Below are 26,231 nucleotides of genomic sequence, written 5' to 3'. Positions count from 1 at the left end.
CGTCATGTTATACCCGGCCAGGCACTCAAAGTCATAGTTGAGTCACTTGTGTTGTCTATCGTGCGATATTGTTTATCTGTCTACGGCTCGTGTGGAATTACTCAAGTGCACAGGATTCAAAAAATTGTAAATTTTGGTGCCCGTGTTATCACCGGTAGGCGGCGAAGTGACCACGTGTCAGATGCAATCAACCTTCTAGGGTGGCTTACAGCTGAGCAGCTCATCGATTTTCACACTATATGTGCCTTGCAACGTATTATCCGGAACGAAGAGCCCACAGGCCTGTACCTCACCATCGGTTCGCAAGCAGACGAGATCCACGATCACAACACACGTCGAGCCGTAAACAGGACGTTGCCGCGCATACGCACCGAGACGGGTCGGCGACGACTGTGTTACCGAGGCGTTTCGCTGCTGAATAGGCACCGACTGGATCCTGCAGATCGTAGTTTCCGCGTTAAAGTTAAGACGGCGCTGGGAGCTGATGATGGATGATGCTCTGCGAGTGTCAGTCGTTCGTCGCCAATCTTGAATTGTGGCATTCTCACAGGCATCAAACTGAGTCCCCCCTTTTACTTAGTCATGTGTTGTATTAGGTATTATGTGAGTGTTTGCGTGATTGATGTGCGATTTTAGTTATGTCTGATGTCCCAGTAACATTCCCCATTGATTTACTGATTGACGTGAGAAAGTGAAAAGCCCCGTTTTACGTGGACCTTTTTCGAATAAACTGATACTGATACTGATACTGTTTGATATGATCGAAAGGAAACCCTAACTGCATGACTACATTTTGGATTGCGTGGTCCCAGATCATTAGTTAAGAGCTGGATAATGATTTATTTCGTTTCGTATACTGGAGAATCATACGAATGAGCCATGCGAGCAATGCGAGTCATACATTCTGGCAAGGGGGCGGCAAGTACGGCGTTGCTCAAGATTACTTCACTAAGGCGTTGCCAAGATTACTTTACTACTCGTTGTTGTTTACTACTCGGGCGTTGCTTTCACCATGGATGAAGTAGTACCTGGATCGGCAACTCCTCGATGTTTGTGACCACCGCTAGGTGGCAGTGGTGTCGAGCGCTAAGGACGCGGGGGAGCGGGTGCTATTCAAAACAATGGCCGGCGTCGCGTCGTGGGATCGTTTGCCTTGTTTTTTGAAAAGTTAAGCCCCTTTGGAGCAGATTGGAAGGTTTCAGAAGATGGAGGAAGATGGCAAGGTAAGATTGGTAAGGTTTTCTTGTGGTTGGAGGGTCTGAGTGGCCTAAAATATTACTGTAAAGAGTGGCTGTTGACGATACTGGCGCACATTGCTTCTCGCCGTATATCGTTAAAAATCGTATAATTTCCGTAATTGGAATGGTTAATCACTTATTCATATGTTTAATTTTATGTTTTTATATGTTTGTTATATGTTTGACACATCCATATCTCAAGCTTTTACATGCCGCTGATATAGCCATGGTTTTGCTTGTGATACAATTTCGGTCTTGGCAGCGCATGATAGATGGTGGATGATGCATTGTTAGTTGTGAATTGCTTAAGTTTTTGTTAAGTTTTTAGTTAAGCAAAATCAGTTAGTGTGCCATTATTTTTTAACTCAATATTTGTTTAACTCTTGAAAATAGTTTCTGTTTTATATCAGAAACATTGTGTAGTGCCAATACCTATAAATTGGTCCACTGCTCACTGCTCAGTACTCACTGCTCACCCATATCAGTTTCCTACGTATTTCTCTGAACGGCTGACTAGAGTGCAACATACTTCAGGAGCAGTTGACTGGCATCATGTCATTTCAGCTAATTTTTATAACCTGCCTGCCAATGCCCTGATTTCATAAATAGTTGAATAATATTGAATAAAAAAACACATTTAAATAAATCATGTTATCAGCCTGAAAAACTGAACCATTTGACAGTAAAAAGAAAGCCTAACGGCAGCCAGTGTCAACCACAAATGACAAAAGAGTGCCGACCCTGGTCCCTGACATCAGCTTCCTTCTCTTCTCAAAGTCATAAGGTCCAGAGTTGTACGAAGAAGTTTGTGAGTTTCCCTCCATTGAATGATATATAACAATCACTTTTTTAGAACGAGTGTTAGCCAAGCTGTGTGTAGATATCAGATAGATTTAAGTAAGATCAAAGCCATTTTAAACTATGTAAGCCTAGCATATGAGGTGTTAAGCTTTTGGGTACTTTTGTTTGGTAGTATCTTGTCAAGGTATTTTTTTTTTTGCCAACATCATCGCAATGTAAAATACTTTTTGTGTGATGTTGTGGGGAAACAGTTTGCCTTGGAATGCCCTCACTCTCCCTTTCATTATGGTATGCTCAGGTATCTAATTTCCCTCTCTCACTCTTTGTTTCAGATCAAAGAGATGGGTTCAGTTTCCACGGTGTGCTGACTTGAGTTGGCATCCTGTGATTTGTGATGTGAATTAGGATGCACGCACACGCAGGTGCACGCCCACTGCGGACACGTGTGACGTGACGGCAGCAGGCGGACGGGGTGTGAACTGGCTCGACCGAAAATGTTTAAGTTATCACAGCGTTTGTAACTGACTAACATACCCACTACGCCCTATACGGGCATACCCATTGAGCGGATAATGCGTTCGTGTGCATCGTGTTTGCATTTATTCCCGATATACTCTGGTGGGAGATGTGAATTGGAAACCAACTTGGTGCTACGACACCGTTTAGTAGGCATGTGGCACGTCGTTTCTCGAAACCTACCTATCAGTTTATGCAATAATATGCATTGTATACATTGTGTGTCATCTTTCACCTTAGTTGTCATTGAACCTGTGTTAAATTCTGAACTTCAGGCCGAGACAGACTATTTCCACAGTCAGGAAATCGCACGCGAGAGCCTATTCAAATCCATTAAGTTGCAATAGCATCAATCGCATGCAAGGAGGTGCGTGTTATGGATGCGAGTGCGACCGGGGTTTATTTGAATAGGCTCTCGGTCTCGCACATGATTTCTGACTGCGGAAAGAGTCGGTTTCAGCCTGTACTCAGTAGGCAATTCGCTCATGCGACGGCAAATATAAGTTCAATATGGAAACAGTTTTTTAACGAAACGGCGTATGGTAAGCTTATAATCCTGGAATGCTTCTTGATAGAAATTGTAAGTGATTCAGATGTTCGTTAATCGATATGACAGCATTTGTCTTGATCTTTATAAGTCAGTCAAAATGGCTGTAGCAATGATATGGATGTTTCACGGCGGACGGCACATTCCCTCTGCCGACGACTGAGTCGGAATGCTCAAGCTGATCAGGGGCAACCCGAGTGATAGACAACGTCGTTTGATCGAAGGTATTTTCAGGCAGCTGGCAGAAGGCGCCTGGCCTGGCCATGAGAGCTAACAATACGACGTGCTGAGGTAAAATCGGCCAGTCGCGCTCGGTAAACGACCCACCACACCATTCTTTCCAAAACGATACATAGTCTATGGAACCGCCCTGGACCGCTCTTCCGGAACCCGACACTGTTGGCCTATGCCAAACTTAGCCGGGGCTGGTTCAGGCCATGTAACTTGCCGGTCATTTTCGGACTTTGCTGGTATCGGCCGCTGTCTGACTGGGCGGCGGCGGCGGGCTGTCCTTAGCAGGGATCAGTCTGCTCGATAGGTGGCAGCACTTTCGGGCGGTCGCGCAATACAATGGGAATTCCGCGGAGTTGCCGATCCAGGTAGTAGGTAATCCATGCTTTCACGGACTTTCCTTCACAAGCTTCACAAGATCTGTGAAGGAAACCCTTTATTTGATGTAGGAAATGGAAGCTTCAATGACTATGAACACGGCGCAATCGATACAATTCCGGGTGGGAGGCGAGCGCGAAAACATAGCCACGTTTCTCTTATTTTATTGGTTAATGGTTGTTGATTAGTTTTTCTATTGTACTTGCATGTTTATGACTTATTTCGGGGCAAAATCATGGTGGAAATTATTTAAAGGTATCCGGTCACAAGGGCATCAATGCTGCCCAGCTTGAGGCAGGTGTGCTCTGAATAGATTTTTTTTTCTATTTCAGTAGGCGGAACTATGGTCATGAGTACCCAAATATAGGAACGTTCCCATTTTTGGGAACGGAGTTCCCAAATATGGGAACGGGCGTTCCCATTTATGAGAACGGAAGGCAATTTTTCGGCCGTTCGCCCACTAAAACTCAAAAGTGCATCACGTCTCAAAAAAGTGCACGCTGATTTAAGTATCTACTAAATCTCCATAAAGTTATCTTTAATCTGACCGTGGAACAAGGAAATTGACCGTGGAATGATATTTTTAATGATTTTTTAAAAATGACAGAATGGTGGAAATATGGGTTATACGACATTTAACATGCAATTTAAAGGAAAATGAAGCATTTTTTACATTTTGAGGTCAAGTATAATAATTTTCGCCTGGTTATGAAGTTTCATTCTAGCGACACCAGATGCTGACATATGCAAGCGAACACGCGGACAGTCCCGAGGTAATATTGTTGACTTTTGGTGTCGGGGCGCACGACCGCGTGGAACGTCAGTGATTTTACCGAACTACTGTTGTAAACTCAGTTTCAGTGGTTTAAAATCATTCAGCTGTATCTTATCAGCCCGGAAAGACATATTTTATTTGGATGCTAGCTGTTTAGCGTTATTTTATAAGCAGCGTCATGAGCGTGGTTTTTGTCTTCGGCGTTTCTAAGCATGATCGTTTGGGGGGAATTTCTCTGATATAGGTCGCTCTGTGTGGCTTATTTATAATTTTTATGCTGATTTCGATCATTCCTCGTGCCCATCCTACCAGGCCTTTTGCCACTTTCACTCATTAAGAAAGGAAAAAACTAGATTTTCATTGGGACTAGGTGTTTTGAGGGTGTAACATATTCAGCGTTCCCATTTTTGGATACTTCTTGTGCTCGTCAACTCTCGGTGATTAGCAGACAGGTGCTTGACATGTCTCCACCCTCGGCGCGGACGGTGGATATAGGTATGGAAGACCTTGTTGAACATCGCTGAGCGTTGTGGATTACGTAATCCTGCAGAGGGGGGCGTGCCCGCTGCGAGATCGACGGGAATAAAAGCGCAGAAGACCGGGCGAAACATGCAACGGTCTTGCCGGAAAGGTCATCTGATGATTGTTGCGTTACCAATAATTTGCGGCGTTGGACGTGATGCTTGTTAATGAAAAGAGCCCCTGAAAGGCGTCGGTGAAATCGTTCCCAATTTTGGGTACGCCGTTCCCATAATAAGGAACGCTTGCAGCGCCAGTGTACGAGAGCGTTCCCAAATTTGGGCTCGCGGCCCGGGTGATGGACTGCTTTAGAAATAGGGGAACGATTTGAAACTACGATGGGCCTTACAATATCAAACTCTTTCCCAACAATATTGAGACAACGATCAGGCGGTTCACGATCGTTTTATATTTTTTGGACGTCATTTAACGGTTCTTTTTCTTGTTTTAAATAATGCCTACATGGCGTTCCCATATTTGGGTTTATCGTTCCCAAACATGGGAACGAAAATGCGTTCCCGAAAATGGGTACGCTTGACCATAGTTCCGCCTACTGATTTCATGAAGCTGCGGAGTACGCTAGGTACCTAGGTAAGTAAGTAACCCATCTTCTTGTTTTTCCCTCATTTCGCTCATTAGGTAACAATTTTGGGTGGCCCTGAAAATACCATCAATATTCAATGGATTCAAAGAAAGCATTTTTAGGAGCAATTAACACTGTTGCCTGTCGTTGTGAAAAACTTCTTTCCTGGGCCGTCTCTTGGCCCTCCGATACAATGTGCTACGCTGCACTTCAGTATTGGTGCAGCATGTGCAACGATCGCGCCATGACACTTCATTGTTGCAAGCGTCCGAGTTTGTTGCAATGCTGTTTCCATGGAAACCCAATACACTGCCACGCATGCAAGCTGTACCTAGCTCAGCACCTTGAAACGGGTCTGTCTTACCTATTTTATACTATCTCAGGCCACACAACTAAAAACCAACACTCAGTGTCAGAACACCCAGCTCTTATCATTTCCAGATTCCCCTAAATGCACTAAAAAAAAATCAAACCTGGCTACCTTATCTGGCTTACCTACATTTTACATCACAGGCCACAGGGATTTCTTCTTTTAAAGTTGTAGTACAACCAACCTAGGTTCCTAAGAATTCACATAAATCGGTCTCAGTGTTTTTGTTCTCCTTACAGTGATTTGCAATGTACATAGCTGTGGAGGGCTGTGGCCATGGAGAGCTAGATGGCATCTATGCAGGCATTCAGCATGTGGAGAAGGCTCGCTCCATCAAGGTGGACCTTCTCATCATTTGCGGTGACTTTCAAGCCACAAGAAATCCAGACGACCTGCAGTGCATGGCAGTTCCACCAAAGTATTACACCATGGGTACCTTTTACAAGTAAGTTGAACACCGTTTTATGTTTCTTTAACCCTCGCACGACCAGGCCATTTCTCATAACACGAACGACCAGGGGGGGTTGTTACGACCCCCCCCCTGGCGTTTCGAAACGGAAGGTCGTAGAGCTTAGCGGAAAAAACCAACGGATTGCTCTCAACGAGATCTCGCGATTGGTGGTATATTTTTTGGTCCTAGGTCAACATTTGACCTACTTTTGACCGGTCAAAGGTCAAATTTTCGGAAAAATAGACCTTTTTCAACTTTCGGCGGCGATTGCGGCAAAACGGTGGGAGATATCGACTTGAAACCTTCACTATCGTGTTCCTTGATCAATTCTCTATCGTTTGGTATGTATTTCGTTTCCCTAGCTCTAAAAATGGCGCGTTGGGAGCGCCGGAAGTCGGCAAGGTCACAGTCGGCGGCAGAAATTCGAAAAATCAAAATTTAAATTTTTGAAATCTGATTGTATTTTTGGATTTGGGAGGTCCATTTGCTCCCTATAGAAGCTAATATTGCTGCATATTCCCATTGAGGTGACAAGAATTAGCAAAATAGTGGTTCGGGCGCTTTTCAAAAATAGTACCGGACGCTGTTCCTCTTGTGACGTCATAGCTCCGTGACCTGACCTGACCCGGTCAAATTTCTTATACCATATGATAGCCAATACTTGCCCCAACATGCATGGGAAGTTTCATCACGATCCATCAACCGATGTCCGTACCACCGACAGGAAACCTCGGGCGTTGGCACTCAGTTTGTGAAAATCCGGCCGGAGGCTGTACCTCTTATGACGTCATAACTCCGTGACCTGACATGACCCGATCAATTTTTTTTTCGGCAAAAGATGCGCAAAGGTTGCCCCAGAGGGTATTGAAAATTTCAGCCCGCTACGACAAGCCGTTTAGCGTACACTCCGAAAAAACCTCAGGGGGGGGGGGGTTGATACAACCCCCCCCCCCTAGGCGTTCTAGGGTTAAGTGAAAGGAATCTGAAACTAAATGAAAATAACTGATTTTGGTATTGTTCTCTTGTTTTTGAGCTAGGTATTGCTAATATGTTTTTTTAACGTGACCAGATGCCAAAGCATTGCTGATCATGGGTGGAGAACTGTGTGCTTATTTGCAACTCCAAAGTAGGTGACCTTGACCCTATAATGTGTTGTGGGCTCAAGGCCAAGCTGACATGGTGAGAGTGTGGATTTCAGGTGCCTGAACCCCCACAGCTCCTTACCATCCGGGTGTTCTCAGGTACTACAGTGGGGAGCTGCGGGCCCCTGTCCTCACCCTGGTGGTCGGCGGCAACCACGAGGCCTCCAACTACATGCAGGCACTGGCGCACGGCGGCTGGCTAGCGCCCAACATCTACTTTGTCGGCTACGCCAGCGTGCTGCGCTTCGGCAGCCTGCGAATCGGCGCTCTGTCGGGCATCTACAACGGCCACGACTACCTGAAGGGCCACCACGAGCGGCCGCCCTACGACAGGAGCACCATGCGCTCGGCCTACCACGTGCGGAACGTCGAGACCTACCGGCTCAAACAGGTGAGCGCCGCGCCGCGCCGGCTGGGGATCAGACCGGCGACGCGGGTGTGCAGTTCCGTGACTCGCCACTGGCTCGTCATCCCGCCTAAATAATCCTTCTCAGTAAAACATGTGTGGTAACACAGGGTACATAAATACTACTGCCGAAGAGATGATGGGATACAGGAGACTGTCGCTGAGTATCCTGGGTCGGGTGGTTCGTCTACGCGAAGCTATCATTCACTGTGCGTCGGGAGGCGGTTCTGGCCTATTCAACGGAACATCAGCTCGCTAAAAGTCCGTGACCCCGACGTGATTTGAACACGCAACCTTCTGATCTGGAGTCAGACGCGCTACCGTTGCGCCACGGAGTCGCCGCGTTACCCGGCGCCAATGATAGTTTAAATAGCAGTGTTTTCCGTGAGGGACAGAACAAGTATGCTGTAGGTTTTTACATTGGATTAGTTATTTTCAGGGGTGCGGAGCCGGAGCCGGCATATTTTGCCCGGAGCCGGAGCCGTCAAAAAGGGGGCGACTCCGGCTCCTTTTTTTGAAGAGGAAAAAATTATTGACCTAGTTCGGTTTGACAGTTCAGTTCAAGGCAGTAAAACATGCGGTATTCAAAATATGAAAATGGCTTTGTTATGCAAATACAGAAGCAACGTGCACCAATCCCATATTTTTTCTTCCACACGTATTTAATTGCATAGGGGATGTAATGTACAGTATTGAGGATGGGGATGTACTGAGTAGGTATTGGAGCCGGAGCCGCCGGAGCCGGACTATTTTACTCGGAGCCGGAGCTGCCACGGCATTTCACCCGGAGCAGGAGCCGTCTGAAATTTCCGCGGCTCCCCATCCCTGGTTATTTTGTATATTAGCATTCCGTTAAGTGCTGCCAATGGCTACCTACAGTAGTGCCAGACCGTCGTTCAGATGATGATATTTTATCATTCTTCTCACCACCTTTCAAACGTGGGCTTAATTCCAGTTCTGCGTTTTATTTTTCAGCTGACGCCGGACATGGATATTTTCATATCTCACGACTGGCCGCGCGGCGTCTACCACCACGGCGATGTGAACCAGCTGCTCAGCAAGAAGCCCTTCTTCAGGTGAGGAACGCGCCGGCCTCGCGGCACGGATACCACGTCCGCCTCCACGGCTGACGACTTTGTAAATACCGTCCCAGTATTTATTCAGTTGCTTAGATACGCCCATTCAGTCGCTGTTTGAAGCATTAATTCATACATTGAATCCACAAGGTTTCCTCTGTTTCACCAGTCCCGTGTTTGCCGGACGGCTGTGGCGGTGTGCTCTGAGCCAGTCGAACGCGGCTCGAACCCACCCGAGCGCCGTCCGTGCCGGCGTCCCACTGCCCTGCTGCCCCGCCGCTCCCTCCTCAGGGAGGAGGTGGAGTCCCCACTGCACTGCTGCCCCGTTCCCTCCTCAGGGAGGGGGTGGAGTCCCCACTGCACTGCTGCCCCGCCGCTCCCTCCTCAGGGAGGAGGTGGACTCCCCACTGCCCTGCTGCCCCGCTCCCTCCTCAGGGAGGAGGTGGAGTCCCCACTGCCCTGCTGCCCCGCCGCTCCCTCCTCAGGGAGGAGGTGGAGTCCCCACTGCCCTGCTGCCCCGCCGCTCCCTGAGGAGGTGGAGTCCCCACTGCACTGCTGCCCCGCCGCTCCCTGAGGAGGTGGAGTCCCCATTGCACTGCTGCCCCGTTCTCTCCTCAGGGAGGAGGTGGAGTCCAACAAGCTGGGCTCGCGGCCGGCCGAGGAGCTGCTGCACCGGCTGCAGCCGCGCTTCTGGTTCTCCGCTCACCTGCACGTCAAGTTCTCGGCGCTGGTCGAGCACGGCCGCCAGGTGGGCGACCCGCCGCCCGCCGCCGCCGGCCCGGACGCCGCGGCCCCGCCGGCGACAGGCGGCGGCCGCACGACCCGGTTCCTGGCGCTGGACAAGTGTCTGCCGCGGCGGCGCTACATGCAGATCCTGGAGCTGGGCGACGGCGCGCCGGAGCTCAGCTACGACCTCGAGTGGCTGACGGTGCTGCGGCTGACGGACCACCTGACGAGCGTGTCGAGCGGCACGCAGTACATGCCCGGCCCCGGCTGCGGCCAGAGGTGAGACAGCCCACACACGGCTGCAGACAGAACACACTGGGTGCGATGTTAAAAATCAGTGGCGTTGTCTTCCCGCGGTCGGGCAGTGTCAGTGACCCGTCTGCGCTGAGGAGTTGGCTGACCGGGCCTGGCCGCCGGCACAGCCGTGACTGTCTGTTTGTCCCTCCCAGGTTCGACTTCCGGCCGAGCGCCGAGGAGCTGGCCGAGACGCGCGCCATCTGGGGCGAGCAGCTGCGCGTGCCGGCCGACTTTGCGGTGACGGCGCCGCCGTACGACGGCCGCTCGGACATCCGTGCGGGTCGTCAGCCGGCGGCCGCCACCGACCCGCAGACCAGCCGCTTCTGCCGCCGACTGCGGGTCCGGGTACGGACCGGACGGACCGGACGGGACGGGATGGGACCCGGTACGGGAGGGGGGAGACAGGGTGGCTGGTGGGACGAGGTGGGTGGAAGTTTTTACGTTTGTCTGTTCAGTGTTTAATCCCACCTGTAAGCCTCGCAATGATCCTTTCGCAGTTGTAACGCGGGGTCTGAAGGTGGGTGCCCCGGCCGCTGCCCGCCGCTATCCCGTCTAACCCCCCTGGCCGTTCCCAGGACCCGATGGAGATGCTGTGCGGCAGCGCGCCGCCGCCAGTCGCCGGGCCGATGCCGCCGCCGCCGGCCGACCCCGCCCAGGCGGACATCACGCTGGACGGCGACCTGACGCTGGACCCGGACGGGCCGGCCGCCGATCCCGCCGAAATCGGCATCGACGACGACGACGTCGGGGAGGACGACATGTTCGTCATCGACCGCAAGGGGACGAGCACGCCGCGCGCGCCGCCGGCCGACTTTCTGAGCCTGAACCCGGCGCGCGGCCGGCCGGCCGTGCCCATCTCGTTCCCGGAGATCGCGGGGAAGGTCACAGCCACGCCGGCCAAAGACTCGCCGGACCTCATGCCGGCCAAAGACTCGCCGGACCTCACGCCGGCCAAAGACTCTCCTGCCGTCACGCCGGCCAAGAAGTTCAAGCGCCGCAATCAGGCGATATACGGAGCGGACGCGGACGGCTGAGAAGGCCGGAACGTCCGTCCGCCGCGCGGGACTCACCGGGTCTGGCCGTGCCGGCCGGCTGTGGACGGCTCGAATCGAGCCCACTGCAGCCGCGGCGGAACCGCCTCCGACGGGCGGGACCGCGAGCCAAGTGAGAGAGACTGAGTGTGCTGGTTTAACTGGGATCGGACTGCCGGGCCCCGCGGGATGCCATGGGCCGGTAGCCTGCCGGGGCCAGGAGGCGATGTGGGGTGGTCGGCCCGGGCCGTGGTGGCCGGCCGGCGGCCGTCCGTCGGAGCTGCCCTCACACGTCGGCGGAGCCCCGGTCGTCTGGTACCTGATCTCGGCGAGCACAATGGCGCGGCGCTGCGGGCAGCCGGCGCGGCACAATGCTGCGGCCGCCCGGTAGACTGCGGACGGTACAACACCGCTGCGCTCCAGACTGCGTGTCGACCGGGACCGCAGGGGGGGGGGGCGCCCCCCAGTACAACAGACTCGGTACAACACGCACCGAGTACAAATTACCGTGCCGCCGCCGCTGCCGGCCGCGCGCTGTGACAGCCGCATATTTTCGGCTGGTGCAGCTCGGTAAGACGGACGCAGCCTTTGACAGTGTGAACTCTGAACTCGCACGAAGACACGTTATGGAGCGGTGACACGACCGTTCCTGCTGTCCAACAGTGGCAATACAGTCCAGCAGCTCAGTCTCCCGCCCCTCCTACTGCTGGGACTGAGCTGGTGCGCTCGAGGCTACTGTGAGTACTGGTCGGCCGGGCGTGCTTCCAAAGGGGTTATACTCGCACAAAAACAGCCGTACGGCGGTAGTTTGAGCCACTGGACAGCCGCGCAGACCACTCATCATGTCGTATATGTATTTCAGACAGCCAGGGGCTCGCCTCCAAGACACCAACACTGCATACACCGTCACGTGTGCCAGCGTGACACACCTCCTATGGGCCACTCTGGCCCTCATAGCACCGACCCTGTGGCAGCCCCGCTGCTCCGGAACACTGGGGAATGACTGAGGAACACTCTCACATACACATAATTCACAAAACGGTACAGGCGGTCACACACGGGATATAGGCGTCAACTGCAGCCGCGTTATACACGCCGTCACCCATTACACGGACAATACTAAAAAAACACCGCCCGACTCGGCGAATACGCCGCAACGGGGTGTACAGAACATGGCAGGCCCCGGGACAGGCCCTGCTCCTAGGGGTGTACAGAACATGGCGGACCACGGGCAGGCCCCGCTCCTAGGTGTGTACAGAACATGGCGGACCCCTGGACAGGCCGCGCCCCTCGAGGTGTGTAAATGGCCGCTGGGCGGGGCTGGGTCGGCTGAGATCGGTTGGCCGGGTCCGGTGTCCGCGTACGGCGAGGGTTATACTGCGGGTTCTACAGTAGACACGGTACGGGGGACGGCAGGGACCCGCCCCTATTGCATAAGCGCGGCCGACCGACGCGTCCCGTCTGCGCGGTCCCACTACTGATATGTAACACAGTTCACATCGCATCTCCGCCGGGCGGCGCCTCCCGACGCTCCAACAGCTGCGCTCTTTGGCCGGCTGCTCCGCGCTAATCTCCGCAGAAGCTCGTAACTTACAGGCCACCTCCGCGCGGACACGGGGCGCACGATTACAGTATTGCACGGGGCGCCCCGTCACTAAGGCACCGCGTGGTACATACTCCCGGGCCCGGTACGTCCGGAGACGCTCAGACCCTACCGCACTGGTCCGCCGGACGGCGGTCCTGCTGCAGCTGGGGCGGGCCGCGCGTCCCGGTCCGCCCCGCCGCGCTACGAGGCCTTGGACTTTGGCCACTCGATGATCCTCTCCAGGACTCCGCGCAGGATGTTGCCGGGCAGCTTCTGGTGCTCCTCGATCAGACGGTTAATCTCCACCTGGACCTGGATAGGGGGGACACAGAGGAGTCAGTGGCAGCCGAGGGACGGGGGCGCGCACAGTGGATTCAATGGCCGCCGGCCGGACACTGGGGAAGTCAGGGGGGGGGGGGGGGGTGCACAGGGCCAGCAGAGGCCGGGCACGGGGATCAGAATACGTGGGACACAGTGGTTAGCACAGCTGGCCTTGTGGCAGTCAGCTGTCTCCTGTCCAGCGATTCCTTCCCAGCCAATCAGTCCTCTCCTCCCTCACCTTGAGCGCCAGCTGCTCGGGCGTGGTGCCCTCCTCGTGGTGGATGGGCCGGCCCAGGTAGGTCCGCATCTTCACCGGGAATCCGCCGTAGATGGGTACGAGCGGCAGTCGCGTGCGCTCGTACAGCCAGGTCCAGAAGCGGCGGCCCACCACGAACGAGCGGTACGACTCGCGCACGTTCATCGTGAACATGGGCACGATCGGCTGCGGCCGAAAGGCGGCCGTCAGGGCAGCGGCATGGGGGAGGGTAGGGCGGCGGACGGGCTGCAGCGGGCCGCCGGGGGAGGGAGGGCTGGAGCGGGGCGCCGGGGGAGGGGAGGGATGGATCGGGGGGGGGGGGGGGGGGGGGTCAGGGCAAACAGGAGAAGAGGTGGCCCCTGGCACTGGTTGGTGGAACAACTCTCGTATGGATCAATGACAGAACTAAGTACCGCGCTAGCAGTAACAGAATGAGACTGGTATGTGAATCCCTCTCCATTTTACTCAATCAGCAGCGTGGTCCAGAACCCGACTCTCCGAACGGTAGACAAAACGCCCCAACGACAGGGAAGCGAAGGGAGCGCGTAACGTCAAACTGGGAGCGCGCTTATTAGTAAGCAGACACACAGACAGTTTGAATGGTATTGCCCACAGTAAGCGAATAGGCACGATTCTCGTAAAAAAGAACTACCTGAAAATCACTAATCACATATAATGCGTTGGTTTTCACAGATAGGCATATGAATTGACTCATGTAAATTGTAACTAGGTACGTCAAGAGCATTATTTTGTAATGCTCTCACTTTGCTCTAGGTCTGAATTTGAGCTATCAGAACCACGGTTTCTGCCCGGCTGATCTATCCGTCCATTAACAGAAGCCAAGCCCGGGGCAGTACTGACGGTACCACTCGAACACAGGACAGTGATTCACGCCGACACTGAGATCATGCTCGACAAGTACGGTAAGACGCAGCACAAACTCGATACCCGTCCTGTTATCGGCAGCTGGGCAGAGCCGTCAGCGGAATTTCAAACGCTGAAGCAGGAGGGCATGTCTAAGGAGAACGAAACCCACGTCCGCACGGCTCAGACAGCATTGAAAACGCTCCTATTTGCTGGCCTGAGTCTGACCAGTAAACTGTTGAACATAGCCCATTCTGTTAAACACCGCTTCAATACCAGTAATTTATCCGTTAAACGTCAGTACAACAGTTCAACGTTAGCTCATCAGTGACAGCCTGCTGACGCACGGCCTGGAGGCGCCCAGTCAGCGGAGCGCCGCCGCCGCGGACGGCGGGTCGTTCGCGGCGCGGCCGTACTCACCACTCTGGCCTCGACGGCCACCTTGGCGAAGCCGACGCGGTCCTTCCAGACGAGTCGGTAGCCCTGGCCGAAGAAGGCCTCGCGCACGCCGCCCGGCGAGATGGCCAGCAGATCGCCGCGCTGCAGCGCCGCCAGACAGTTGGCCTGGCCGCCAGGGATCACGCAGAACACGCTCATCAGCTGCTTCCAGCCTGCAGGAGCACAGCGGGCGCGGGTTACGTACTGTCCCGGGACAACAGGCGGGAGGTGGGCTCCAGCCTGTAGCAAGGCGGCAGACACGGATGCTGGTTGGCTGCATGGAAATGAGCATAACGTGCGAAATGGGATACACGCGGCCGCCATGGATAACAACCATCCAGCGCGGCACGGTTCACTCCGCAGATCCTTGCATTATGCATGCGGCTGTATTCGGCTGATCAGCGGCAGCGGGGTGAGCAGTGTGTCCGGCGCGGTTCGGGATTGGATCGCCGCCCCGTGCTCCCATCGTGACCGTACCGTGCTGGCGGCCACGAGCCCGGCGCGTGATCAGAGCCCCGGCAGCGGCGTCCCGCGCCGGTCATCTACATTTGGTACCGAGAGCCGCCACCGCCGCCGCGTCCGGACGACGGAGGATGCTGGTATTGCTGGCCTCTCAGAGAGTCAGCTGACAGCGCGAGACCCACCCACTTTAACGTTAGGACCGGATAAAGCACATTATAATGTGGGCTGCAAACGTACAGCATTCCATTCGACGCTCAAACTTTGAGACCCCCACCCGCGTCTCAGCTCGACCGGTCAGGTCAGAATTTCCACCCCGCCCCGCTCGGCGACTGACCGGGTAATATCCTGTACTGTGTACACTACAGGCAGCAGTGGCCGACCGTGTCTGTCACACTGGCCCGCTCGGCAACTGACCTGGTATCCTGTAGAGGAAGCGGTCGCCGACCGTCTTGATGAGCCGGCCGCTGCTGGTGAGCACCTCCGAGAGCAGGTAGTAGTGGTCGATCGGGATGGCGCCGTGGTAGAACACGATGATGGCCGGGCCCGACGGCAGGTTCTCCAGGCCGCTCACCTCGTACCCTGGGCGGGCAGACGGGGAGGGGGAGCCGTCAGTGGCAGACGGGGAGGGGAGCGGTCAGTGGCAGACGGGGAGGGGGCGGTCAGTGGCAGACGGGGAGGGGGAGCGGTCAGTGGCAGTCGGGGAGGGGGGCGGTCAGTGGCAGTCGGGGAGGGGGCGGTCAGTGGCAGACGGTACGGTCAGTGGCAGACGGGGAGGGGGTGGTCAGTGGCAGACGGGGAGGGGGTGGTCAGTGGCAGACGGTACGGTCAGTGGCAGACGGGGACGGGGCGGTTAGTGGCAGTCGGGGTCGGGGAGGGGGAGCGGTCAGTGGCAGACGGGGAGGGGGTGCGGTCTGTGGCAGACGGGGAGGGGGAGCGGTCAGTGGCAGTCGGGGAGGGGGGCGGTCAGTGGCAGTCGGGGAGGGGGGCGGTCAGTGGCAGACGGGGAGGGGGCGGTCTGTGAGAGACGGGGAGGGGGGGGGGGCGGTCAGTGGCAGACGGGGAGGGGGCGGTCAATGGCAGACGGGGAGGGGAGCGGTTAGTGGGCAGACGGGGAGATGTGGGTGTTGCTGGGAGACGGCACCCCGGACGAATACAGATAAAAGCGACAGCCCATGGGAGCTCGCAGTGACTGGGAGCCGTAGGGCGATAAATTGGTCGGTAGGGGACCACGGACTGTGAGCAGGTCGTGCCACAAACGACATCAATATTCAGCTCCATGTCCGAGCCGAGCCATGGTTGCATCAGCCCTTCCCGAAACACATTCGTTAGCTGCCAGACGCCACCAATCTGAAGACGACACGAGGCCACAAAGGACTAGTTCACACCACCCCGCTCCCGTCGACGACCTCTGAGGTCACTCCCCCCCCCCCCCCCCGGCTTTAAGTCGTGCTCAGTTCACGTCCCGAAACACTCATGTCGTACTACCGTCCTGGGATGAGGAAAAAGTTTCGAAGCGATACTGAAAACTCCGGCAGTGGAAGAAATATAGGATACCGTTACTATGCAGCGTCCGACAAATTTACAGGACCCGGCATGTTCGACATTGCCCAGTGACCATCAGTCAATAATAATAAACAGAGCCGATATACGTCGTCAGCGTTTGTGTCGGCATGCACCAGAGGCCCGAGTCGGCAGGGCGCTGTGAGGTCCGCCCCGTTACCAGGGCGAGGAGTGCTGAGCACGCTCCCTCGGCCCGACCGCCGCCCGCAGACACGCCTTTTTGCGAGCACTTCTCTGGTACTGGCGAACGGTTAGCGCCGCTGCCCGGGGCTGGCTTTGTTTTAGAACGGAAACTAGCGTTCCAATAGACCGATTGGCACATCAATTGGGCATTACTTTGAGCAAATTCATTGAACTGCTAGGGACTCAGTGTATTCGATTCCTAACCAAGGGCAATGTAAGAAAGCAAGAAATAAAAGCAAGAAATGATGTGCCACCTCCTACGGTATGACGAAGGACCGGGGAAATCTGACAAAACTTCGAGTGGTTAGCGACTAGCGCTGACGGGAAGACCGCCTTGTCGGCACCTGACTTGCTGCTTTCACCAGTACCCAGCGGACGCAGCCAGGACTCACCGTGCCATATCCTGCCGTGCACCTTCCAGCAGACGCAGACTGTGTAGCGCGCGCCGTCCCATATACTCTGCTCGTACGCCGCCCGCAGACCGTGCCTGCAACAGATACACAGGAGAGGTGTAACGCGCCGTCCCAGATACTCTGTTCGTACGCCGCCCGCAGACCGTGCCTGCAACAGATACACAGCAGAGGTGTAACGCGCCGTCCCAGATACTCTGCTCGTACGCGGCCCGCAGACCGTGCCTGCAACAGATACACAGGTGTAACGCGCCGTCCCAGATACTCTGCTCGCACGCGGCCCGCAGACCGTGCCTGCAACAGATACACAGGAGAGGTGTAACGCGCCGTCCCATATACTCTGTTCATACGCGGCCCGCAGACCGTGCCTGCAACAGATACACAGGAGAGGTGTAACTGACTTCAGATGGGCCGAGGCGCCTCAGCTAAAACACGGGGAAGGAGAAATCGCAGGACGGGTTCTGAGCGGCAGTACAAGTAGGTACAGTTCTTGTTTGAGCACGCTAGGTAACAGGACAGGCAAAAACTCATCTTGCGTCAGTTCATAGACTCCACATATAAACAGAAGACGTATAGCCGTTGGGTTACCAGAAGTCGCCCCTCCCCCGCCCATACATTTGATACATGTGTTATCGCTGGTCACGGAGACCGTGCATGACCCGGCCATAAACCATACGCTGTACACACCAGGGGCCCGAGTCAGACGTCCGGCGGCTGATGCGCCGACTGGGACAATAGGTCAGGGCCCCGCCAGGTACGCACGTGCGTACTATCGGCGTCATGTCAGTGTGGGAGTTCAAAGGCCGCCGTGAAAATCAGCCCCACCCCAGCTGATCGCCGCGCCGGCCGGGACACGGGGCCACCTCAGCTCATAGCTGGCAATAGTTGGTCCATAGTAACGATCCCCGGGACGGGTCACGTGCCCCAAAAACGTGCCGCATCCACCAGACCGATACCGATAGCGTATCGGTTCGCATTATAAAGCTCCCATTAACAGGAAGGAGGGTGGTCTTCACAGACGCCGATAGCAAAGGACCAATCCACAGTCTCGAGAGTCCGACAGCTTTACAGTGTGGGATTAAGCACTACTGATATGGCCGACCGTGATAAGCGTCATATACCTGCGGTGGGTAAACGGTCATCCGGCAGGACGGGCAGCAGCGTAGCGCCGTAGAATCAGCCACTATGAAACAGCAGAAGGGTAGAGAACAGTGGCCCGACAACAACCCATACACATACAGTATACATCCAGGGATACGGGGCCTGGTGACACTAAATTTGACAAAATTCGACCATTTATGTAGAATGCAAGCGGGAAATTGAAAGCCGATATCTCATGAATGAAGCTGAAACACGGGACTAGATATAACAGGTTACCTACTACCGGTAAATGCGACAGGTAGAAAACCGACCGGCTAAGCGGCAACACAAGCGGAAACGATCCCACGGCGCTGATCAGTAGAGGTGGACAGCACCTGTTGCACCAGCACCTGTGTTCGGGTTTACGATAGTCCAGCAGTATGTGCAGTGTGCAGTGTGCACATAAGGCATACAATACGTAATCATAAGACATACATAACTACCTCCGGGCATCACGTGTGCCTTGTGCATGATAGCATAACAATTCCCAATTGTGAATGCTGTAATTGTCTAAAATGTTAGGAGAATGAGGGAGGTGCTCCCGTATCATACAAGCAGCCAGGCTCTCCCGTATTTTCCATATTGGAGGCTAGGCTCTGGCCCGTATCGCCTGTAGGGGAGTCGGCGTCCGGCCGCCCCTCGCCCACTCACCAGTGTCGGTAGCACTCCACGAAGAAGGCCGACAGGAAGAGGGAGGCCAGCAGCGAGGCGGGGATGACGAGCAGCGCGATGACGGGCCACAGCAGCCAGACCTGCCACCACGCGTACTCCAGGTCCAGGTAGCCGGCTGGAAGCAGACGCTGCACTGTCACGCTCAGCACGCAGTGGGCGGCCGCCTCGGCCAGCAGGTCCAGGGTGGCGCCGCCGACCGGCCGCAGCCCCGAGCTGCTCGGACGCTGCGACATGGTGACGGGGCCGGGGATACGGGGAGCGGGACCGGGCACGGTGCAGCTGCGGCCCGCCGGGAGACGGCCGGTACACCGGCCGGGACACAGCACGGTGCAGCTGCGGCCCGCCGGGAGACGGCCGGTACACCGGCCGGGGCACAGCACGGTGCGAGGACAGACGCGGGGGCGGCCCGCCGGGAAGGGACCGGCAGCGATGGTGCTGGAAGTCCTCTGACCGGTCAGGCCGGAGGTGGTCTCACGGGACTGCGAGTCTGTAGTGGCCGCGGGGTGCGAGGAACCAGAGAGCGCCGCCCCGCCGCCGCCGCCAGCGCCCCGCTGACTGACTGGGCGGCCGGTGTCTCCCCGAGCACTAATCGGTCACCGCTGAGAGCGGCGGCACACCAGCGACATCTAGCAGCGGCCGGGGCACAAACAAACAGGCGCGGCACAGTCTCCGTACCCCCCCCCCCCCCTCCAACAGCAGCGCGACGCGTGACCGATCACCGTGCATCCTCGTGCCCACACTGGGTACAAGGCCGCCGCCCAGGTGGGCACACTGCTGGAGGGTGAGCCGGCGTGGGACAACCAGCGCGCTGTGTCGGCTGATGCAGGGTAGGTCGGTCTACCCCCCCCCCCCCGCGCCGTTGAGGAGGGGGAGAGGGAGGGGACAACCAGCCACTGCAGTCGGATACAGGACGGTTCAGCCTATCCCGCCCAGCTGGGGAGCGCGGCAGTACTCTGAGGGGACGGGGAGGGGGGGGGGGGGGTGAACGGCGCATTGTGCCCGCGGGGCCACGGCAGAGGTGCGCAGAGAGAACAGCTGATCGCTCGGCGGGAAAAACAGAGCCGGGGCGCGCAGAAGGACACAGGTGTGAGCCATTGGGCGCCTGTGACACGGAGCGGTGAGTCAGTGACACGGTCCGCGGGGGGGGGAGGGTTGTATATACGCAGTCTGAGTGTGCGCTGCACTCGTAAGGGCGGACATATACCGGGGAACGGTCACACGAAACAGATCAAGTCGAAACACTGATTTACATAAAATAGGAGGCCACAAAGCAAAGGTAACAGTAGGGTCGAGCTGATCACGCGTCCCAGCCCGTGAGCGGAGCGCGTAAAAACGCGGTGCGTCCGCTGTCAGCAGACGAGGAGCGCTGACGGCGACTGACACCAGGGCGATGTAGCTGACACTGCGGCGGTCGGCGGACGATCGGCGGCCACCGCTCGATCAGCGCCGACCCCCCAGCGACCGACCTGGTCAGCGGTTATTTGACAGTCCACATAGAACAGGGTCAAAAGGGACGGGACATGGGCTTTTTCTTCGTAACACCGTTCGAGTAACAACCAAATCCGGGAGTTCGTTACTGACATCCTTGAAGTTCTTTTCTAAGCAAATTAGTACAGACCACTAAATTTATAGCGCTATATCACTGTCTTCTCATGAGGAGCATCGGACGAGTCAAACTTAAGTAGGTACGTGTAAATCCGGTGTAACAGGTCAGGACCATCTTGTTTTCTTACAGAACCCAAAATGTCCCTTTCTAGCCATGATCTATGTTTTCAAACAAAAACAAACAAAAAATGACATGGTGGCAAGAGGTTCCTTCTCAGGATGCAGACTGTGTTATAAACCAGTATCGAAGGGAAAATGCAGCAAAAACATCATTTCACTGTCGCACCATTTAGATCACCAGCTAATCATCGTTTGAAGACTGCAGGGTGATCTATGTGGGTGGCAATTTTCGCACTGAACAAAACGGCGGTCAAGTGCCGAATATTTGTAGAAGTTGTCAGCCAAACATATAAGAACAATGATCCTTTCGATCATATGTAGACGGCGGTCGGAGAACATTTAGCACGAAAACCAAAGTGAGAAAATGAAGGCATACCTACTATACCATGGAAGTCCATATACAAATGTTACTGAAAAAGAAAATGAAGTGATGCATACAAATATTAGCCAAAAGTTGTGTACATCGTCTAATGATGTTCAAATACCTAGAAAGGTACTTACCAAGAATGGGCTTTACATAATCTGTCAAATTCTGCAGTCGTTCCTGGATAGCAGCAGGTACGGGACCCATCATGGAATGAGCTGTGAAAGAATACAAACCAAATTGTGCGATATCAATAAATGTATAAAGGTAGATCAAAGTGTCGTGAGGCTAAGTTTCATCGCAAGTGACGAAGATTTTCGATTTCTGTGATGCTCTGAAATACTCATACTTGCGTGAAGTGTTCTGAAATATGTGGAAAATACCTCTAAAGGCTACCTTATAGTTGAAGTTGAAGTTGAAGTTGAGCAATAGTGAGCTGTAGTAGACTAGGTCTATTCAATGCTCACATCGAGCCGGACTAGGAAATGAGCCATAAGGTCAGTTGTGGCGTGAGGATGCAGGTTTGGCAGCCCTGTGTTGGTCTAGTCTTCGTTTGAACATGTTTGTAGAAGTAGCCTCCACCACATCTCTAGGCAATCCGTTCCAGTCATTAACTACTCTGTTTGAAAAGAACTTCAGCCTGTATAGATGACTTGATCTGCCTTTTTTCAGCTTCAGATGATGCCCTCTCGTGCGGTCTTCATGGTCTATTTCAAAGAACTGATCACTGTCCACCTTAACCTTCCCTGTCAGGAGCTTGTATGTTTCAATGAGGTCGCCTCGACGCAGTCTGTCTTCTACGCTAAGAAGTCCAAGACTGCGGAGGCGCTCTGGGTAGGGTGTGCTCCTTAAAGGTTTTACAAGCTTTGTCGCCCTCCTTTGAACTTGTTCCAGCAGCTTGATGTCCTTTGCAGTGTACGGGCCAACAGCCTGCATACCATATTCAAGATGTGGGCGGACGTAGGTGGTGAACAGAGGTTTGAAGTTGTCGAGATCCAGTCTATCAAATGCTTGCTTTAGCATACGTAGGGCCGACATACCCTTAGAAGCAGCTTTCTGGCAGTGGACTGATGGCTTCAAGTTGTTTGTGATGTAAACTCCTAGGTCCTTCTCCATGGTACTGACTTGTAGTTTTTTACTGGTTGTGCCATCTGACATGAAGTAGTCTACACTTGGATTGTTCGAGCCACAGTGCATCACTTTACATTTTGCCTCATTGAATCTCAAAAGCCAGTCCTGAGACCATTTCTGCAGAAGTGATATGTCTTGTTGGAGAATCTCAGCGTCCTGTTTTGCTTGAATAGGCCTGTATATCTTGGCGTCGTCCGCAAACATTTTCATGTTGCTGCGCACAAGATCTGGCAGCTCATTGACAAACATGATGAACAGGACTGGTCCCAACACTGACCCTTGGGGGACCCCACTGATGACTGAACACCATTCAGAGTGATCTGTCCCTACCACCACTCGTTGTCTTCTGTTTGTCAAAAATGCACTAATCCAAGTCAATACATTTCCCTTGATACCATATCCGTAGAGTTTCTTCATCAGTCGCTTGTGGGGTACACTGTCAAATGCTTTTTGATAGTCCAGGTACAGTATATCCACACCTCGTCCTTCATCAATAGCTTTCGTCCAGTGTTCGAGGGCCTCCAGCAGGTTGGTCTGACAAGACCTCTTGGATACAAAACCATGTTGTTGTTGGCTCAGGAGGTTGTTTCTCTCGAGATGAGCTGTCACACTCCTTTTAATCAACCTTTCCATCACTTTTCCAACTTGGCTGGTCAAGCTTACAGGTCTGTAGTTCCCTGGTTTATTTCTGTTACCTTTCTTGTGGATTGGGACAATATTAGCATCCTTCCAATCTTGTGGTAATTGGCCTTCTTGAAGTGACTTTGTGAATAACTTGTAAAGAGGTCGAGTTAGCTGCTCTGCACACCTCTTCAACACAATGCTGGGGATACCATCAGGACCAGGTGCTTTTTGTTCACATAAGTTGACAAGTTCGTTTCTGATTGATTCAGTAGTCATCTCAATGTCTGTGATGGCTGCCTCAGGTTGCACGCGCTCCTCGAAGTCTGGTAGAGGAGTATCACCCTCTTTCACAAAAACAGATTTGAAGAAATCTTGCAGGGCTTCAGCAGTTTCTTGATCATTTGAGGTCAAGCTTGTACCATTTTCAACTGCATGTATAGCTGGTTTGACCTTCTGCTGGCTCCTGATGTACTTGTATAATTGTTTTGGATTTTGCTTGACTGTTCTGACCAATGCTGCTTCATAGTTGTGTCTGTGTTTCCTGATTTTACCAGTAGTGATATTACGCTGCCTGGTGTATTCTTTATAATCTTCACTTGACTTGGATATAGCATATTTTTTCCAGGCATCATGTTTGAGCTTCACCGCCTTGGTTAGTTCCCTGTTCCACCAGGGCGCAGCCTTCTTGCTTGACTTTTTACTGTGCTTTGGAACTAGGGTTTCAAAACATTTGTTAATCCTTTCTTTGATGCAATGCCACATATCTTCTACTGTCATATCATTTAGCATATTCCAATCAACAATTTCTAGTGTTTCCCTGATCCCTGGGAAATTGGCTCTTGCAAAGTTCAGGCTTGCCTTACTTTTAATTGCCATTCTATCAGGTTTTTCTCCCAAGAAAAGGGTCCACGATAGGACAGCATGATCACTTTTCCCTAGTGGGTCCCCTATGTTGACCTCCTCAATCATCCCTTGCTCATCTGTAAATACCAAGTCAAGTCTGGATGGATCCTGTCCATCTCTGAAACGAGTAGGGTGACGCACATGCTGATAGAGGCAAAGATCTTGTATAGTGTCAAGAAACTTTGCTTCCTCTGAATCTTCACTTCCCTCAACTGTCTGACTTTCCCAATGTATCTGTCTGAAATTAAAGTCTCCCATGATCAATACGTTCCTGGCATTTACATTTGGCACTCTCTTCAGTAGGTTGTTCAATATTGTGTTGTCTTCTGGCGTATTACTTGGTGTCCTGTAACAAACTCCTACTAGTAGGCAGGCATGTTTGCCGATTCTGATTTTGCACCAAACACAGTCATCAATAGCGTCTTCGTTTAAATCATTGCATTCTTCAATCTTCCAGCAGTCCTTTACTAATATAACCACACCTCCTCCCAACCGACCTGCCTTCCTGTCCTTTCGCACCTGCTGGTAGCCATTTATTTCAAAGTCATGCTTTTGCCAAACTTCAGTGATACCCATCACATCTGGTTTTTCCTTGTCTAACCTGCCTCTTAATTCACTAAGCTTATTGCTCAAACAGTTTGCATTTGTATACAAGCAACTCATTTGACAAGTTGAACCTACTTGCCTAGTGTCTGGGGACGACCTTCCCCCGAAAGATCCTGTAGTTCTCCCTTCCTTTTCTGGTCAATTCCTCCCTCAGCCTTTTTTGTTCTTCCCGTTCTTCTGGTGATAGATCATGTGTCAGGTACACATTGTTAAACCCAACATCCTTCAAGTCCCATCTTCTCTTCATCAGTGAATCGACATCCTCTTTGTTTTTAAGGCTGACAAGAAGAAGTCGAGGCTTGGGTTCTTCCTCCCCATCTTCCTGCGTCCTTTTCTTTCCGAGTCTGAAGATCTTGTTTACCTTGACTTCTTCCCTTTCCCCGAGCAGTGCACTCACGATGTTGTCAAAGCTGTCTAAATCATACTTCTTCCGGCTCTCCGGATCACTTGCCCTGCTTTCAGGTATGTTGTGAATGATGATGTTGGATTCTCTTTGAGCTTTATCCTCCTTTTTTTCCATAAGTCTCCTTAACTCATTTGTGCTCTTTGCCATTTCTGTCTGTAGTTTTGGTAGAGTTTGCACTACTTCTGTGCTTTCTTTGATTGACTTCTTCATTTCAGCTTCCTGGGCTTGTATTTTCTCTGTGATGGTTTTCTCGAGCCTGGCCAGCTGTCCCTGGACCCGAACTCCTTCATCACCTGCAGGCTGCTTTTTTTCAAGAGCAGATATACATGACAAAATGTTTTGCTCTGCTTTTTCAATCCTACTCTCAAGCTGTTTTCCCATTTTTGGCATTCCCACGAAATTGGGCTTGCAGCCCGAGCAAACCCAGATAAAATCGTATTTGTATTTGTTCAAAGCCCTGAATGCCTCGATCGTCAGCCCCTGGCATTTGGGGTGAAACCACTCTTCACACAAATCACAGCTAACTGAGTCATCTTGGTCTGAAATAGATAAGCCACATGCTTTCTTACCTCCTTTGCATGTGTATGCTGTCTTTACCTTTTTCATCGAACCCGGCGTTTCACCTTCTTCTCCCCCACCACGGTATATAGAGAACTGTCCCCCACGCTCCTTTGGATCTCTTGTATCTCCAGCGTTGTGTTTTTCTTGGTCCATTCCTGGCGCAGCGCCAGCGGGCGCCGCTTTTGTCTTGTTTTTCACACCACTTGACATCTAAATCAAAAGTAAGTCCTTCTTACTTTTTAGGTTGCTTTATTTTTTAGTTGTCTTCTTTCCACTAATTGCTTAGCTAATTTTCTTCTGAGTTGTATCTTTCAAGTTCTCAAGCTTTCAAACCACTACCTCTAGGGCTGCCAGAGGGCATGGGGCAATTGTGGCGCAGGTCCTATCAGGTCAAGGACAGGTGAGGAACTCAGTGATTAGTCGGAGATCTCCCTCTAAAACCTTAGATGTTTTTAATAATCTAGGTGTATTTAATAATCTAAGTATTCAACTCACGCACCGACGAAAGGCGGGTATTCGAGTTTGACACAAAGCCCACAAGGGAGTATTACTAAATAAAGTCAGAAAGCCCAAGGCACAGTAAGAAAGGAAACATTTAAGCTTATTTCAACAATTTTTTAGACAAAAACAACAAAAACACTTTTAAAATTAGCAACGTAAATTAACCCTACCTCCTCCTAAAACGCAGTTCACACATGACCGTCAGTCTGTCGGTGTCGGGCCCGTCACCGTCGACCTGACGGCCTGCAGCCCGTCAAACGAAAGTTGAGATTTGGTAGCTCCCATTGGTTGCCATATGCTGTGACAGAAATGGCGCACCATTTCCAACGTAAGACTTGCTGCCCGGCGAAAATTGCCGGAGTAACTGCCCCCTGCTCGGGTATGGCACTAGGCCGACCGAGCAAAAAAAAAAAAAAAAAAGTCTCCGAGATG

At 53.1% G+C, this 26,231-nt stretch overlaps 2 protein-coding genes, 1 long non-coding RNA gene and 1 other non-coding gene across 12 annotated transcripts; 2 read left to right on the top strand and 2 right to left on the bottom strand.

Annotated features, from left to right (window-relative positions):
• Positions 1–1,015: 1,015 nt before the first annotated feature.
• Positions 1,016–3,072, top strand: LOC122387070. The gene is made up of 2 exons (XR_006257494.1): positions 1,016–1,223; positions 2,372–3,072. It is a non-coding gene; the product is annotated as an uncharacterized LOC122387070 (long non-coding RNA).
• Positions 3,073–3,846: 774 nt separating this feature from the next.
• Positions 3,847–11,818, top strand: LOC122387068 (lariat debranching enzyme A-like). Of its 2 annotated transcripts, XM_043376886.1 has the most exons (8): positions 3,847–4,036; positions 5,562–5,596; positions 6,198–6,403; positions 7,651–7,942; positions 8,933–9,033; positions 9,652–10,038; positions 10,209–10,401; positions 10,632–11,818. In XM_043376886.1, exons 3-8 carry the CDS (start codon positions 6,207–6,209, stop codon positions 11,088–11,090), a joined length of 1,629 nt encoding a protein of 542 aa, XP_043232821.1. In that variant the 5' UTR covers positions 3,847–4,036; positions 5,562–5,596; positions 6,198–6,206; the 3' UTR covers positions 11,091–11,818. The 2 variants fall into 2 exon arrangements, with proteins under 2 accessions (XP_043232821.1, XP_043232822.1); XM_043376887.1 differs by lacking the exon at positions 3,847–4,036 and having other exon boundaries at positions 6,178–6,403.
• On the bottom strand, positions 8,224–8,295 carry Trnaw-cca. Its single transcript has one exon. It is a non-coding gene; the product is annotated as a tRNA-Trp (tRNA).
• A 109-nt stretch (positions 11,819–11,927) lies between the features above and the next one.
• On the bottom strand, positions 11,928–26,170 carry LOC122387069 (transmembrane protein 68-like). 8 transcript variants are annotated; one of them, XM_043376890.1, is made up of 9 exons: positions 25,307–25,545; positions 21,205–21,285; positions 18,958–19,093; positions 17,508–17,534; positions 17,149–17,216; positions 15,428–15,592; positions 14,534–14,724; positions 13,232–13,435; positions 11,928–12,984 (listed from the first exon to the last, which is right to left on the bottom strand). In XM_043376890.1, exons 1-9 carry the CDS (start codon positions 25,506–25,508, stop codon positions 12,874–12,876), a joined length of 1,185 nt encoding a protein of 394 aa, XP_043232825.1. In that variant the 5' UTR covers positions 25,509–25,545; the 3' UTR covers positions 11,928–12,873. The 8 variants fall into 8 exon arrangements, with proteins under 8 accessions (XP_043232825.1, XP_043232829.1, XP_043232831.1 ...); XM_043376894.1 differs by lacking the exons at positions 17,508–17,534; positions 25,307–25,545 and adding an exon at positions 25,970–26,170 and having other exon boundaries at positions 17,149–17,243; XM_043376896.1 differs by lacking the exons at positions 17,508–17,534; positions 25,307–25,545 and adding an exon at positions 25,794–25,977 and having other exon boundaries at positions 17,149–17,243.
• Between the last annotated feature and the right edge of the window lie 61 nt (positions 26,171–26,231).

This window comes from Amphibalanus amphitrite, unplaced genomic scaffold, assembly GCF_019059575.1.
Source record: "Amphibalanus amphitrite isolate SeventyFive unplaced genomic scaffold, NRLGWU_Aamphi_draft 000272F_arrow, whole genome shotgun sequence".
In the NCBI taxonomy this organism is placed as follows: domain Eukaryota; kingdom Metazoa; phylum Arthropoda; class Thecostraca; order Balanomorpha; family Balanidae; genus Amphibalanus; species Amphibalanus amphitrite.
Note: the sequence above shows the minus strand (reverse complement) of the source record. Positions and strands in the feature narration are given on the sequence as shown.

What these genes read in the sequence shown, in the direction of transcription:
- LOC122387068 (XM_043376886.1), top strand. Translation starts at nt 6,207, where the DNA reads ATGTACATAGCTGTGGAGGGCTGTGGCCATGGAGAGCTAGATGGCATC. An exon ending in AGACCTACCGGCTCAAACAG is followed by an intron (nt 7,943 to 8,932) that starts GTGAGCGCCGCG and finishes TTTATTTTTCAG; the next exon opens with CTGACGCCGGACATGGATAT. An exon ending in GCCGCCGACTGCGGGTCCGG is followed by an intron (nt 10,402 to 10,631) that starts GTACGGACCGGA and finishes GGCCGTTCCCAG; the next exon opens with GACCCGATGGAGATGCTGTG.
- LOC122387069 (XM_043376890.1), bottom strand. Translation starts at nt 25,508, where the DNA reads ATGTCAAGTGGTGTGAAAAACAAGACAAAAGCGGCGCCCGCTGGCGCT. An exon ending in AGCATACACATGCAAAGGAG is followed by an intron (nt 21,286 to 25,306) that starts GTAAGAAAGCAT and finishes ATTCTTTCACAG; the next exon opens with CTCATTCCATGATGGGTCCC. An exon ending in CTTCCTCTACAGGATACCAG is followed by an intron (nt 14,725 to 15,427) that starts GTCAGTTGCCGA and finishes GTGCTCCTGCAG; the next exon opens with GCTGGAAGCAGCTGATGAGC.